Below are 16,440 nucleotides of genomic sequence, written 5' to 3' on the forward strand. Positions count from 1 at the left end.
TTTTTTTTTTGGTGTTTTTATAGGACAGTGTGAACCATAAATTGACAGACTCAATAAGACTACGAGACATCATTGTCCTTTCAGCTGGCAAATTAGTTCACCATTCAAGCCGTTTGCTTTGAATGTTCAGTCCCCCCCCCTTTTTTTTGTGCTGTTTGGAGGATATTAGTTCAATGTGGTCAGCAGAACAGTTTGAGCAGTGTTGTGGATGGACAGGAGCATCAAGTGTCGTTAAGTAAAAGAAACACGTCAGTAGTTTTCATAGAGAAATGCTGTAAGTGTTCATTTAAGAAGAAACACTAGTGTTTCGGTATAAAGGAGTATAATCCTTTACGTTGTATATATAAGCACAATGAAAAATTTAAACAAATGACTGTCCAGGGTGAACTTTATATTGAATGACGACAGCTCAGTGAGTTATACCACTCAGATGCAATTTTACACTGGTGAGGAACTTGGGCTTGCATATAACCCAGTTTTATGCCAGAGGGGGAGGGAAGGGGGTATTAGAGGGGCAATGGAAGAACTTATTTTTGGTTTCTTGTACAGTTTTATCACACTTAACAGACTAATATCTTTTTGATTTAATATCAGTCTGCTATTCGTTGTTGTAGTTTGGGTTATAAATAAAGCACTCAAAATTTTGATTCCCATGTCTCTTAACCATTCTCTTTTACCCTTGTTAAAGAAATGAGACTGAAATCAGAAAGCCAGTCGGCTTTGTGATTCCTTGCCTGAAATTTGCTCAAAATTCCACATAACTATCTGACTAATGTAGAGCGAGTTAAATTTGTTCAAGAATTAATCAAGAACCAGAAAAGAACAGATTTTCCAGAAGGTGTACTTTTTAAGTGTTATGTTTAAAAAATTTTGAGAATCTGACCTCTGTTAACCCCAAATAATGTTGAAATTAAACAGGGTTCTTGTTCTCTACCGGACCAATCCAAAAACCAAGTATGAAATTAATCCACCATGAAATCTTTGAGTTTTTGTGTTTACAAGCAAATGTCACACATACACACACAGTACACCATTGCAGATTCCCTCAGCCACCAGTGTGGATTCAAAACAGGTTTGTTAGTTGTGTGAAGTTTTGGTATACACGGTTAATATCGTGAAGAGATTGTCAAGGGGCTGCATTCGTATGGGCAACTTGACTTACGGGGCACATCAGATATTGCAGTTGGTAGCGGGTGCAACGAGGGCAGTGCGGCCAAGTAAGTGCCAAGGGCAGTCATGAGCTCGATCACTGCCAAATGGAACCAGCACTTCTGTACTGTTTGATAGTTTGTTTTAAAATAACAGAGTCATAAATAAAAACCAAAAATGCAGAGTGATTTCATACAACTGGTTTAATGGTTAACTGAATCTCAGTACACATGATGTAACATGTACAGGGACTAATGCTCCCTTATTAAGTGAAGGGAACCCTGTCACGACGTACAATGATTCTCATCCCGTCACGTAAACACACTGCACATCAGAAGATTTAACATACTTCTGGTAAAACTCCCCTTATTACCTTATCGACGATAGATTGACTCTTTTTGCGCCTAGCAACAATAAATGTTGCTTTTTAATCCACCTTTAAATTAACAATAGAATGAATTACTGTTGGCAATGAGCATTCTTGCTCTACACAGAGTTAATATCTGTGTGCTATTTTTGTTGCCTAGTAACATTCAAATCATCACAATCTTTTTGAATGTCATATCAAGTTAAATTCAGAATGATGAGGAGTCAGAGAGACTGAGATAGGGGGAAAAAAAATAACACACTTAGTTTCGATATATACTTTCAACCAAGGCCCTAGGTAAACGTTAAGTGGCCCAAGAAACATTCCTGTACTTTTAGCATAAAAACAATGGATTTGATAACAAAGCAATGAGGGTATCACAAACCAACAACAAGCATACATTTTCTATCAGCTTTATAGAGAGTTGTCAGCAGGGAAAGAATGACCTAAAGGCTAAGAGATGTTACTCACCACCGAATTGCTTGTTGAAGTCCAAAGGATGGAGCCTAGACGGGTAAACAAACTAATGGGAAAGAGAGGCCTAAATACTACATAGGTGATGTCCACCAAACAGCTCATTTGTAGTTTGGTTTATTAGTTATGTATGAGCTAACATTTGAAGGATGGAAGCCTTAATGAGTCATCAAGCTAATGGGAAAGAGAGGCCTAAATACTACAAAGGTTGCTGTCCACCAAACAGCTCATTTGTAGTTTGGTTTATAAGTTGAGTATGAGCTAACAGTTGAAGGATGGAAGTCTTGATGAGTCACCAAGCTAATGTGAAAGAGAGGCCTAAATACTACAACGGTTGCTGTCCACCAAACAGCTCATTTGTAGTTTGGTTTATAAGTTGAGTATGAGCTAACATTTGAAGGATGGAAGCCTTGTTGAGTAAGCTAATGTAACCTAAAGACTGCTGTCAACTGAACTCAGCTTTAACAAGCTGTTAAAGTTGAATTAACTATGAAATTTTGCTCTAAAACGTAAAGGTTGGAAGCTAAATGGGAAGGAAGGCTTAAAGACCAGGAAAAGTTACTGTCCATCATATTGTTAGCAAATGATCCATTATGTGAAAGATGGAAGCCTTAAGTTGCCATGTTAGGATGTAACAAGATCTAAAACTTCAGTTTAATAAAAAACCCAAAGATTACAATATTGTTGCTGTGAGCCGAATAATGTGCAAACAAGGATCCTTAGATGACTAAGTTACTACGAAGTGGGTAAAAAGAAGTAATAATCACCAATATTACAGGTCATCATCCCACACACCTTTTACCTTACAAGGCTAGCCAATGGCAATCTGCTTATTTTGGTCACTCAAAGTAACAATACAATACAACCACCAATATTGTGAATCCTGTATCAGTTCCATAGAAAACAGTAACATTACACATCAGGGTCTTTCCCGAACAGAGAAGCAAGATCTGTATTTTTCGATAAGACTTACTTCCCTAAATTAAATTTTAACTAGCTCCAACATCATATTAACTATTATCGTTATCTCAATTAAATTTGAGAACAGGGAGAAGAAGGATTATCTATATTTCCACAAGAATTACTTTCATTTTCAAAATTTACGATGAAAAAGTGACTAATAGTCATCGTTCTCGATGCACAAAGTATTATAAAAAAAGAAAAAAATTTAAAAAAAAAAAAAATTCATGGGGATTAATCCTAACAATGAAAATTAAGACCTAAGAAAAATTTTTGGAAATTAATTTTTTAGCAGAAATCTAGCAATAATGATATTCAACATGCAAGCATTATGGTTAAAAAGTTTTTTTATTTTTCGAAAGATACGACGACGTAGCATCATCATTACCATTCTTGCAAGATTCCATTGAAGATAAGATCAAAGTCCACATTGACACTGAAAAAAAAGTACAAATTTCCCCCCACATCACGAAACTTCTAACTACTAACAGAGGCCACGATAGTCTGCATATCTGGGGCTTCGACTGGTGCCTCGTCTCTGATTGTTACATAGTCTGTTGTCCCCAAGTCATCCATTCCTAGAGAGAGAAAGAGAAAACAATAAACGGTGAAAACTTACGAAAATAATATATTGCATAAAACTACATTTTGAGTGGAATTTGCAGCCTTACCAAAGGAGAGATAAGGTAATTAAAAATATTATCGGTCCACACAAACGACCCATGAAATTAGCAAAGAAAAAAGACTTCAGGAGAAAAAAAATAAAAACATGAAATTAAATTTGTGGGAGACAAGTTTTTTTCTGCAATGGACTTGACCGTTTTCTAACTCGCAAACCCAACGTTGTTGTATTCGTCTCTTAGTACATTTATCCAATCATCAAGTGTGTTATTAAATATTACATGGTTTAGTCAGTGTGACAAGTTACACTACAATACAAAATACAAATTTACAGCAGAAATGAAGGATAGCCTCAAGAATCAATCACAACAATGGAAATATCAAACACACTGACATACTCTGCATTTCAATGGCAAAAGTTTGTAAGATCGGTTGACCTCTGTTGACCTTTGAGCTACACAGAAAACACTAGGGTGGTTGTACTGAGGGTTTCAAACAGCAAGGAACTCACCAATGACTGCTCATTCTGCACTGGATGAACTTGGGTGTTCCAGAGGCCACTCCCATCTGTAGACACACTAGGTTGAAATGGCATCTGGGGGTATAGGGGTACACCAGAGGGCATGGGGTCTCTCCTGATATCAATATAAGCATTCATCTGGGGAGGAACCTATGGAGAATAAAAACATGTGTCATGAAACTGGAAAATCAGAAATTTGGTGGATGACTGGCATGACATTTATCAGATGGTAGATTTCCTAAACTTAATTTCTTTGTTTATAAAGACAATAAAGACTCCATCAAAATGTTCAGATTTCAGAAGGTTGTGCAAGCAGGAAATTTAGCCGGAAGAGAGAGGGAGGGGTCTTTCTGAACGAACAAGAATTACAAAGTATGAAGACAGGACAGCCAAAAGAACACAAAGCCGAGCATATCTGCAATTCATGGGGCTGGTGGGGTACGGGCCTTCCCTCTCTCTTTCTTTCTGTCTTATGTAAGTGGGGTTAAGCCTTAGATATTAACTTTCAGTGTCAATAACAAGGTCTTGGGTCTTCAAAAGGCAACCCATGGGCCAACTCCAAACCCGCAATCGATTTCAATCCAGTCGGCAAAATCAAAATGGTCCCACCGTATTGTACTCGGTTTCTACTGGCCAACCCTGCACCGATTGCTGTCTACATATAGAGTGATGTTTTGTATGTCTGGTCCAATCAATGGTTTTCTCTGGTCCTCATAGAGTACTAATCGAGGAGACCAATAATCTTCATACATAACTTCCATTTCCATTAGTTTATCCCATCGCTGCTTGAAATTCTCTTGATGTACAGATAATGAGCATTTTAGATGTCCTGAAACGGATGATATTATGCTTGCTACTAACAGCTAACACAACTGTGTTAATTCCAGCAGTCTTTGCTTACCATTGACATCTGTCCAGGGTATAGATTGTTCTGGTCAGTCATACCCGGGAGGGGACTCTGCATGAGCGACACTCCCTGAGCCATCTGACCAGGGTCATCATCCATCTCTGGTATCCCATACCAAGAGGACCTACCGGAACCCTTATCACCCGCACCTAGAACAGAACAAACAAAATAAAAGGAAAAATGAAACATAAATGGTTGCCATCATATCCTTCTTATTCATGTTATCGATATAATATACTCCCATTAATGTATTGACCTAGTATCGTTCTTGTCGAAGTAGTGATGAGTCCCACCCCACCGCATCTGAGGTTCTTTGAGGTTTGTGAAATTGTGCTAGTGGACTTACACAATGTAATGAATCTGATAACGACAATAATTTGTGATCCAGTTTCACACAATATGCAACTACAGGGATAATCTTTATTGTTTGATATTATTTAAGCTTTGCTGCAGTAATTTTTTCTTTTATTTCAGGGATGGGGGTGGAAAAGGGGGGGGGGGGGACTGATAAACTAAATATAACATTACTGATATGTACTAACAATGAATGAGATCATTTAATTTGGATGATTATCCTTACTTTGGTATGACCAGATACTGCCAACACCAGTAGAGCTTAGAGGATTCACCAAGTCACCGCCCATGGAGGCAGGGTACACCACTTGAGTCTTACGCTGTTGATGCTGTTTGTGGCGTTCAGTGCCGATTGGCATCATTATCTTCTTCTCTAGAGAGGGACTGGTGGTCCCAGAGCGAGGTGAGGCACCAGGAGAAACGGGCGAGCCATTGGGAGGTGGTGTCGGGGTGTGGTTCTCTGGAGAAATGGGCGCAAAGTTGTTCATATCCGGCATCTGGGGAGCGAAGGATGATGGGTTGAGGGTGGGCCCTTCATGAGGTGTAAAGTGATGAATACTTTTAGGGTAGACTTGGTGCTGATAAAGTGGGTGAGATGCTGGTCCTTGACCTCCAAAGGTGTGGCTGTGCGACCTAGAGAGAGGATTGCCAATGGGTGGCTGGTGAGAGCTACCAGGTGGTGCAGACAGTCGCTTATAGCCCGGGGCCTTGGATTCCTCGGGCTGAGTTGGTAGGAGGTTAGCTTGCATCATATCACTCTGGTTGTCAGTCATGTGGTGACCCACTGTGTGGTTCCACAGGTCATTACCATGATCAGGGTTCATGAAACCCATGGCAGCAGCTGAATCATTCATGGACATGGTCCCCTTGCCCATGTTAGCCTGACTTGCACCGTCAGGGACAAATGCTTGAGCACTGTCCACAGTCCCTGGTTTGGATATCGGACCAATCGGCGCAGTGGCATACATCAACTCTGGTTTATGCATTGATCTGGGCTTCTCCATAGCTCCAGGCATTAAACTCGTTGGAGTAGGATTTGAAAACAGAGAAGAACTTTGAGGGTTCTGGAAAACCGTCTCTTGGCTGCTACTCTTCATGGGTATCCCAACTGGTTTCGATGGATTCGCATCTGGTGCAACCTGGGGTTTAAAGAGACACCTGGCCACACTCTTTGAGGGGGTCACTTCCTGGGTAGGTGGTGGTACCTGGTACGTCATAGCACTGGGACTTGGTAGATTAGACTGGACTGGAGGCTGTTTCACCACCATGGGGGGTGGGAATTTGGTCATCTCCGGCTGCGTTGGGGCTAAAACAGTGGTAGGTAGCTTGACTTGCGGTGCCCCCCATCTCATGTTGGCACCCGGGGTTCGAGGGAGTGGATGGCTCTGAGCTGTGGATAGACTGCTGGGAGCCCTTGGGGGATTGCTAGATCCAAGAGTCCTAGTAAGGTACTGTGAGATAGTAGCCTGACTAGGAGGTGGCTTGGAGATGATGTTTGATGATGGTGGTGGTGGAGCAGAAGCGATGTTCTTGAACCGTGGCGCTACAGAAGAGGAGGAAGGTGGTGCCAACTTCTGAGACTGACTGCTGCTGCTGTTGCCTTGAGAAACGCTGACACTGTTGGCAGTGGTGGACTGGGTAGAGTTATTGGCCTTCTTGACTTTGACCATTAACTCGGAGATGTCCTTGTCGGGCTCCTTGATTAATGCAGTAATGAGTTGAGCAGCCTGACGGGTTGCTTCAGCAGACCCTCTGAAAACAGAAAATAGAAAGAAAATGCGTAAACTTTGCCCCAAGATAGGAATAGTAGTAGCTTCACGGGTGAGTTCAACTCGGAAACGATTTTTTGTTGTAATTTGTCATTTTTATGAACTTTGTGACAGAGATAGAGAGTTGTGCTATGAGATTACACACATTCCTTACAGAGTTCTTCATTTTTACGTTTGATGAGTCTTTTCTTCTTTACCGTTTCTGTAACGGTGGCAGCAGTGGGATTTGAAGCAACCCGACGTAACCTGATTTAAAATCTTTCATCAGTGTTTAAAGCCTTATTATCTGAGAGCTTTAGAGGGAAACGAGATAAAAGAATAAATCTCACTTGATGTTGATGTTTCTCTCTCCTCCTTTGTTATTCTGTCTCTCAACGTCGATGTGAGCTCCAGTCACGTCACGGATTGTGTTGATGTTGACTCCGTTTCTACCAATCACTCGACTGATGGAGGATGGCGGAATTGTCACTTTCTTAGATCTGATTGAACAAAGAAAGAAGTGAAAGAATATTACATACATACACGCATACACATACATGCACATACAGACACGCTCACATACATACATATACATACAAACACATTCATACACATACACCCATACACATACATACATGCACATAAACACATACATAAATACATACATACACGCTCACATACATTCACATACAGACGCATACATGCACATACATATACATACATGCTCAAATACATACACATACAGACGCATACATACATACACATACACATACATACATACTACGGAGGAACCCTCCAGTATCTTTACCTTCTCACAACCTCTTTCCATCCATCCTCTCTTCTCTGGCCTCTCTTGGGGCTAGCAGAGGAGAAGGTACCCATATGTGAGGTATCTCCTGGAGACACAGGAGGCTTTTTGCTCCCATCTATCGGTGTCAGGTTGTTGTACTCATCTCGTCTGGAGGGGGGGGGGGAGAAAACAGAGAAAGAAAGAAAAAATTAGAAGCAATATGAGTATCAATAACAGAACTAGAAAGAAGATTAAGCACTGGGAGGAGGGAGGCCTTCATCAACGAATTTCCCTGGTTCCCTGCTAGATCAGATACATGATCCTTGATACTCAGAAGGATTTTTTTGTAGATATACAAAAGGTTGGCAAAAGTATTTTTTAGTTAGGTTTCCAGTAAGCTTCAAACTGACAAACGTTCGCTATATTTCTACCAGTGTCAAATCTTGCACACAACAGTATAACAGTGTTTTCATCCTCATGTTGATACAAATCGCTTGCATTTACTCACTTACTTCCACTTTCCCCTAAAAACTGTTGATTATTTCTAATAATAAGATGAAAACTGAGATTTTCCTAGATTTTAAAGGTCTTGTTGCAACAACCGTTTTCATAATCAGTATTAAACATGTGGAAACTTTCAAAAAATTCCACACTTTCCTTCATTATTTGGAGAAGAAAATTGGAAGTCTGGCTAAGGAACTGCACTGTTGTGGCTCCTTTATAACGATAACTATATAAAAATTGAGCAGAATCGGCGCAAAGAGCTGTTCAAAAAAGACGCACATCTGAGACCAGGCAAACCAGGTGAACTATTTATTTTGTTGCGATTGAGCACGAGTTCCAATGAGGGGCAGACCATGCAACAGCGATTAGAAATGATGCAGAACAGTCCCGTCAATCTCCATGGAGACTTGGTATAACCTGATTGTAAACAAGGTACTTGACTATAACTTCAATAGCTCCAAACTTACAAGGAATGGAGTTTTTTCTTCCTGGCCTTTCCTCTGTTTTCGTCGGTCACCCGCCCCCCTTCCACTTTCACTGCTTGAGTCTTTTTCTTTTGTTCCTTTCTGTCTCTGATCTTCTGCCTCTTCTCATTCCTCTTCTCATCGTCCGCTCCTTTCTCCTTTCCTGATCTTGTATTCTCATACGTGGTAGGAGAGACCTCTTCGATGATCAGAGGGGTGGTGGATGGGGTCGGTATGGGTATGATGGATGTGGTGGTGGTGGTGCTGGTGGTAGTCGAAACGGTAGATGAGGTTCCTTCCTTGAGCTTCTTGGATATGAATGTCCGTATTGAGTTCGTGGTACGTACGACCCCGATTGTGGTGGTCGTAGTGGCTGATGGGGGCTCTAATGGTACCCTCTCTTCCAAACCTAGGAGAGACCAAGATCAAGTTCAGAACAAATTTACAAACTTTGCTTCGAGTTGCTTGACTTTTTGAAGCCTATGGACTCCAGTCAATATTTGTTACAACACTGGCATGAAGTGCTGGTTAATGAAACAATGATGTGTCCTGAAGACTAGGAGTTTCCAAAAAATAAGTAGAAAAATTGATAAAAAACAAGCTGACTTTCTTTAAGTGACGATGAAATTTTACTGTATATTGCATATATTGATCATGACTTATCATATAAATTTGAACTTTTGAATTCAAAACCATCTGCAACACGCACGTAACTGCAAGTAACAACTTATTAGAAGGCGTGTTCCTCTTTCTTTAACAAAGCTAACTAAAGGCATATCTGGGTATGTCGGCTATATAGCCTGGTCTAAGCTAGTTGAAGTGAAGTGAATCAATTATGGTAGATGTCACTTAAAGGGTTCCGTCCTTACTTTCGGCAGTAGAGGATGGAGGACTATCTTCTTCCTCCTCTTCCTCCTCCTCGTCCTTGATAGGCTCATCCGGTGATGTGCTGTTACTCGTCACCTTCTGCTGCTTCTCCTTACGCTTCTTACGTTTCTTCTCACGACGTTTAGCCTGCGCAGCCTTGCGGGTCTCTTCCCTGTTCTAAATACGGGTTACGAAGAAGAAGAATTAATTTATGGTTGCAATCGTCACTGACAAACATGACAGTTGCAGCGGATCATGGTGACAGCAGGCGCGTAGCCAAGGGGGGGGCGAAGGGGGCAGCCGCCCCCCCTTGAGCGTACTTTTTTTTTTAATGTTTTTATGCTTACGCTAGTAATTTCAAAAGAGAAAATGCTAAGATGCAACTTACAAGGCCTGGAAAGTGCCATTTCCAGCTATCTGGGAAGCATTTTCAGCCAACATTTTCTTGTACGCTTCGCGCCTACGATTAGATAGTTTGCAATGCCGTATTTACGGCTCTGATAGTTTGCCTACATTTTCGCCCCTCCCTTGGCAAATTCCTGGCTCCGCGCCTGGGTGACAGTGAGGAGGAATACCCGATATGACAATGTAAAAATAATACTAACACTTGATGAGTACATAGATTGCAGGTGATGTGTCTTTCATTTAAATATTTATTGGATAGAATTGTGCCGTTTATACTTTCCCAACTCAGATCTTCTACTGCTACAATGTAAAGGCACAACAGATGAAAACCTGTGCCAAACACAACATGTTTGTGAAGACATAGAGATAGACGACAATACGCACAAACAACTTTCTAATTTTTACAACTTTTTAATTTGTCAATATAATGTGGACTGCGCGGATGAGTGATGCTTGCTTTGACATCACCTCCCCCCCCCCCCCCCGCATTCATCCAAACCCACTTTTGCCCCTTATTTATACTCTTGAGCTCACCTTCTCTGTCTCCAGTTCCTCTAATAGGCTGTTAGCATTTTTGTTAGCTTCAGCAGCCTGCCGGTCTTTGGCAACAACAATAATTTCAAAGGAGGTATTGCATTTCTTCTGGAGCTCCTGTGGGGTAAAAATAAAAATAAAAATAAGTTTAACATTATCTACAATCCATGAAAGATGCAAAGCAACTTCCCAAGCTAGTCTAGTCTATGATACATAAACCTACATGAAACTACTCATTCTACAATGCATTTATGCAAGCATTCAATACACTAAGATGAAAGTTAATCTTAATCTTGAAAATGCACAGGAAAGTAAAAATAACTTCTTTGCATGTGGTTATAACCCCCTTCCCAACAGACCCCTCCCCCACAGACTCCCTCCCCCACAGACCCCCTCTTTGGTTTAGTCAGTAGCCATTTGGAAATATGTAATGTACATCATGACAGAATTCCCTAAACTATGTTACCTTATCAGAGATAGTGGAAATGAATCGAAGACACTCTGCATCAGATGGGAACTGGTTGACGTGCTTCACCATCCAACGGACAACCTTGACATGACCTTTACGAAACGCTGCCAACAGACAGGACATCTTACGATTATCCTGGCTGTCAATGTCTGCTCCTTCTTTGACCAAGAGCTGCACCACATCCAGGTGGCCTCCTAGATTTATTAAGAGGGTTGAAAAAAGTGAAGGGTTAAAAAGGGGGGAAAACGGTGAAGGGTTAAAGAAGAACGGGTTAGGAGTATCATTTCTGTCTTTGAACCACATAATTAGATTCATTTAAAGTGTGTCAAATGTATTGTTAAATGCAGTTGTTTCTATGATTCTGTTTGATTCTACCACGGAGATGATAAAGGTAACAAGACTTACCATTACACGCTAACCAAAGCGGTGACTGTCCTTTCTTGTTCTTCACGTCCACAGCTGCTTTGTGGTGTAGCAGAAGCTCCACAAACTTGTAGTGGCCTTTGTCAGCTGCGATGGTTAATGCTGTATCTCTGGAGGAAGGAACTGGTGGTGCATTGACATCGGCGCCTTTGCTGATAAGGACACTGCCGACCTCTGCGTAGCCACCGGAGGCGGCTTCCATCAAGGGGGTAAGTCCCGTCTACGGTAAGAGGAAACAAACAAGTTTTGTCTTGATGAAAGTTACTCATGTAAACGACAAAGGGGTAAAAGCACTTAAGGCAAAATGCAGTGGTACTATGAGTTTGACTACTATTACCTAGGCCCTTGATAACTACCTTGCACATGGTCAATGTTAAGTATAATAAAAGTTAATTCTGTCTGGTCTTGAGATGTTACTTCTCTTCAGACTTCTAGTGATTTCACTAAAAAACTTATGACCTCCACCAAACCAGTTTGATGGACCCTCTTACATGCCACGTATCATTCCACAGCCTTTAAATACCTGTTAAAGTTGATTATGTTGGTAATCACAATTAGCAGCTACTGTAATTTACCTTGGCTCTGTGCTCCACGTTAGCTCGTCTATCAACTAAAAGACTGACCACTTCTGTTCGACCCTGAAAGCAGGCCAGAGTGAGGGCAGTATTGCGATTAGTTTCTATCTGGGCATTGATGTCACTGCCGTTGTCGAGAAGAAGCTTAACGGCAGGCGTGTGTCCATTCATTGCCGCCAGCATTAGAGGTGAGATACCTAATTTGCTGCCCGTTCTACAAAAAAAGAAAAGAAAAGAGAATGTGAGAATAATTAGAATTAACGACAAACCTAAAGGTAGCATACTTTTCAGATAAACCACTCTTTTCTTGTAATTTTACTTGCATTGCCTCCATCTTTATCTGTCAAAATCATTTCACTACCTGATCAAATCAGCAATTGTTATCACAGATGACAAAACTGGAAATTTATTCTGAGAATTTGAACCCACCGAAAACACCTTTAACACTAGTTAATCACTCACCTCGAGTTAATTTCTGCACCTGACTTTAGGAGAAGTTTGATAATATTAACGTAGCCTCCCGACGCAGCTAAACTGAGTGGTGTGTAATCTGATACATTACGATGCTCCTTGTTGGCGCCATGCTTCAGTAGTAGCTCCACCACCTACAAGATAGACGACCATAAGATCACAGTGAAACAACAAAAAGGGAGAGTGGCAAACAGATAATCAGGTTCTATTTCTGATTATCGGCCAAGGTTGCCATGACCAAACACAAGAAAATTAAAGCTAGTTACCAATAACTTTGGAACCATTATTGAATTTGCTACTCTTTTGCACAGATATGCATGTCTAAAAACAATACACATGGTGGTAGCAGTCATTCAGGAAGTTTGTGGACGTTCTTGCCAGAAAGCAAAAGTTTGTACAACATCTCAAAGCATAGTTTGCAATTACCGGTTTCTTTTAGACTAGACTTGAAGGAACAACAATTCCTCCACAGATCTATACCAAATAAAACATGTAATTTGATCTGACTATATAGTATTTCAACATTATATCATTACAAAGCTGATTTGTCATTAGTGGAATGTACACGGCATCTTGTGGTCACTATGAATGAAAAAAATTGCACTTTTTGATGGGTAAGTGATACCGTTGTCCTGCTCATAATCTGCTGTAAGCATGTTGGTCACTAAGGAGACATTTTCCTCTAATCACTGAACCCCTCCCCTCACATTCGCTTCCCTTCAATGAGCTGTTTGGCTATATATCGATTAATTCTTAGTTATTAATTAATTAATTATTATTAATTAATTCTTAATTATGAAAATAACGATATCCTCACCTCGTATCTGCCTCCAGAGCAAGCTAGGGACAGGGGTGTGTCCTTGGTTCTCTCAGATTGGGCTTCAATTTCTGCTTTCTTGTTCAGTAATATCTTAACCGTTTTGTAGTGACCAGCCGTGGCAGCAAGAATTAAAGGAGTGAATCCTGAAAGGGAAAATATTAATTGTGTAAATGTAACAACAACACTTAAATATTGAGAGAGCCTTTATGTTGCTGACAGGTTCTGACAGTAGAGAGCATTGTCTGTAGATATAAACAGTGACTTTTCAATAGTATCCCAGTGTTTTTTCCCTTTTAGAATGAACTTCTTAAATGCTATCAAACTTGAAAAACATTTCTGAAGAAAACAGCTGAAACTCCTTACTAGCAGAGGAAAAGTCAAAAGCTCTAAATAATTGATCAGGATTCATGGGAAGAAAACATTGTCCTATTTCTTCTCTCCATCATTCAAGTTTCCCTCTTTACCACATTAGTACCCTCATCTCCCTCTTGGGTTACAGATTATAGTCTTGCATTTCTGCTATCATTTGTTGTGTTCCTTGAAATATAAAGCCATCCAACATCGATATCTGCTAATACTAGGAAAATTGCTAAATCAAACACAAGCCATGAAATGCATCCCTCGGCACTATTCCCCTATCCAATTTCTCAACCCAAAATGTTTCCTAACATCTGAAAATACCCTCACCACCGACCGATAGTTAACCAACGACAGTATTCAACGGAAGAAATAAAGATGAAGGACATTACCTTTCTTGTCTCTGTGCTCAATAGAGGCATTCTTTTCTAATAGCATGTGTACCACGTCGTCGTACCCTCCTGCACAGGCAATGGTCAAGGCTGTATCGTGGTTACTCTCTGTTTGAGCATCCACCTCGACTGGAGGGTGGGGTGTAAAGGAGGGAGTTTCAAACCCGCTGGGGGAGTTGGGAGTTGATGGATACGTTGGAGACATACTGGCACTGGGACTGAGTGACTGGTTAATGTTGTGTTCCAGCGGTGATCCACCACACTGGGTACCCACTGACTGAGTTTGAGGTGCAGACTTCTTAGCTAATATTATCTGGGTTTCAACTTCCTCTGTGAAAAGAAAAGGAGAAGATATGATGATTTAAGCTGAGTGGATAGGCATAGGCAGAAGAGTTTTATTTGTATTTTCAGTTTTGCTGTTCCAAGACAATACTGTTCACTAGCTGGACAAAAAAAACCCAACTTGTATTTGTAATAATCTGAAAATATTTAGGAATTTTTTAATATTCTGTTTTCATCCAAAGAGTGTTCACTTTGGCTTGCCGTAAAGTAATGATGCTCACACATAATCACCACATTAGTGCTTGCTTCTCTGAACATAAAAATATGCATAGTGGTATTATAATTATAATTATATTTAATTTTAACATTTTTATTAAATTGCATCCTATCACAACTCTACATACCTTCCCCAGCCCAGCTCCCCCCTCCCCCATAATACAGAGAATCCCTCCAGCCCTGCCCCAAGGCCCCCTCCCCCAAATAATTCTGTATTCAAGAGGACCATTTAAGTACCCCTTACCTTTAAATTCCATTTCATTAGAGAGGGCAATAGTGGTCCTGAGGTCCTCCTGCAGCAATCTAAGGTCCTCCTGGCCCTCTGTGACTGGCCTCTGGATACCGTACGAGAAACTAGGAGGAAGGAAAAACTCGGGCAGGTGTGTAGTGACAGCCTGATCTTTGGTCTGTACCTCATCAACCGATCCCTGTAACTGGTTCATCTGGTCTGTGGCCTCGGCATCGTCCAGGTCATCGTCGTGGTGACCACTAGCGACGGCTTCTCTTCCTCCAGAGATGTTCAGCTCCATACCGCTCAGCTGACTGTGCTCGTCAAGATAAGGGGGCATCTCAAACTCATGTGGGATGGGAGGGGATGACCCATTCAGAAGCTTGATGTCCCTCTCGTCTAAGGACAAGTCAGCCCCAAAGTTTTCCATGGTGGAGCAGGGAGGGGACTCTGGTGATTCCTTGTTGTTATTGGTCTCTCCTGGAGCGGTGACCACAGACAGGGAAGCTCCTTCTGCTGCCATCCCTCCTCCCTCAGCCAATCCCTCAACTTTACCACCCTTGCTGGCCAATTCTTCCTTTTTTCTTGCCAATTTCTTGGACTCGGCCTGCTGGTACTCCATCCTCTGTTGGAGCTCTCGCTCCACCTTTTGCAGTTCCGCGATGATCTGCTGCTTCTCTAGAATCTGTTCTTCGGCAGATTTGAACTTGGAGGTACGTTGCTTTGGGGGAAAGCCGCCGATCATTTCTGAGGATGCAGCTATTTCTAGGTCGATCTTTTGTTGATAGAGACTCTCATCTTGGATAAGATCCATAGGATCAGTAGCGTTATCCTGCATGATCGTCCCTATGGAATGATTCAAACAAAAATCAGTACATTACATTATATATTAGACACTTATATAGTGCTGCTACATCGAGATCGTATTGCTTTACAACATAGCCTTTGTCATTGGTAACTTGCCACACCTACACACCAAAGTGTGCGCAATTCAATCAATCTCTCCTGGGGCACCACAGTGCACCACAACCACGTGTCCCCTGGGGGACTTCCCATAGGGTGCAGCCACAAACCGGCGCACGCAACTATATTTACAAGTTACCTCGCAAGTCCCCATTTATATACCTGGGTGAAGAGAGGCAGTGGAGATAAAGTGCCTTGCCCAAGGACACAACGCAATGATATGGCCAGGGCTCGAACCTGTAATCATTAGATCACCAGTCCACTGCCTTAACCACAACGCCCTCTACAACGATGGACTCCCATCTCGATAGCAACCACCACCAGATGTTTATGACTTTATGAATTTATCAAAGGCATAGGGGTGATAACGCTTACATTAGTACATATTGCTATGACTGAGAGCTTATCAAACTCTTCTAACAGTTGCAGTCATCTCCCAAACAACCATACTGATACATTCAAATGATGACATCATTATCGCAAGAGTGTACAATAACTTATCAGTCAGATACAACCAAT

General features: G+C 41.3%; 1 protein-coding gene across 1 annotated transcript in view; it reads right to left on the reverse strand.

Annotated features, from left to right (window-relative positions):
• Positions 1–1,337: 1,337 nt before the first annotated feature.
• Positions 1,338–16,440, reverse strand: part of LOC139968641 (ankyrin repeat and KH domain-containing protein 1-like) — a 39,420-nt gene continuing 24,317 nt past the window's right edge. Inside the window, exons 14-29 of the mRNA XM_071972845.1 lie at positions 14,974–15,804; positions 14,172–14,501; positions 13,420–13,565; positions 12,594–12,736; positions 12,132–12,345; positions 11,539–11,776; positions 11,131–11,327; positions 10,665–10,781; positions 9,728–9,902; positions 8,862–9,267; positions 7,909–8,058; positions 7,451–7,600; positions 5,579–7,104; positions 4,993–5,147; positions 4,083–4,241; positions 1,338–3,528 (exon numbers count right to left, since the gene is read on the reverse strand). Coding sequence (XP_071828946.1) covers positions 3,496–3,528; positions 4,083–4,241; positions 4,993–5,147; positions 5,579–7,104; positions 7,451–7,600; positions 7,909–8,058; positions 8,862–9,267; positions 9,728–9,902; positions 10,665–10,781; positions 11,131–11,327; positions 11,539–11,776; positions 12,132–12,345; positions 12,594–12,736; positions 13,420–13,565; positions 14,172–14,501; positions 14,974–15,804 — 4,970 coding nt within the window. The 3' untranslated portion in view covers positions 1,338–3,495. The remainder of the gene's footprint in view (positions 3,529–4,082; positions 4,242–4,992; positions 5,148–5,578; positions 7,105–7,450; positions 7,601–7,908; positions 8,059–8,861; positions 9,268–9,727; positions 9,903–10,664; positions 10,782–11,130; positions 11,328–11,538; positions 11,777–12,131; positions 12,346–12,593; positions 12,737–13,419; positions 13,566–14,171; positions 14,502–14,973; positions 15,805–16,440) is intronic.

Source organism: Apostichopus japonicus, chromosome 6 (genome assembly GCF_037975245.1).
Source record: "Apostichopus japonicus isolate 1M-3 chromosome 6, ASM3797524v1, whole genome shotgun sequence".
Lineage (NCBI taxonomy): Eukaryota > Metazoa > Echinodermata > Holothuroidea > Aspidochirotida > Stichopodidae > Apostichopus > Apostichopus japonicus.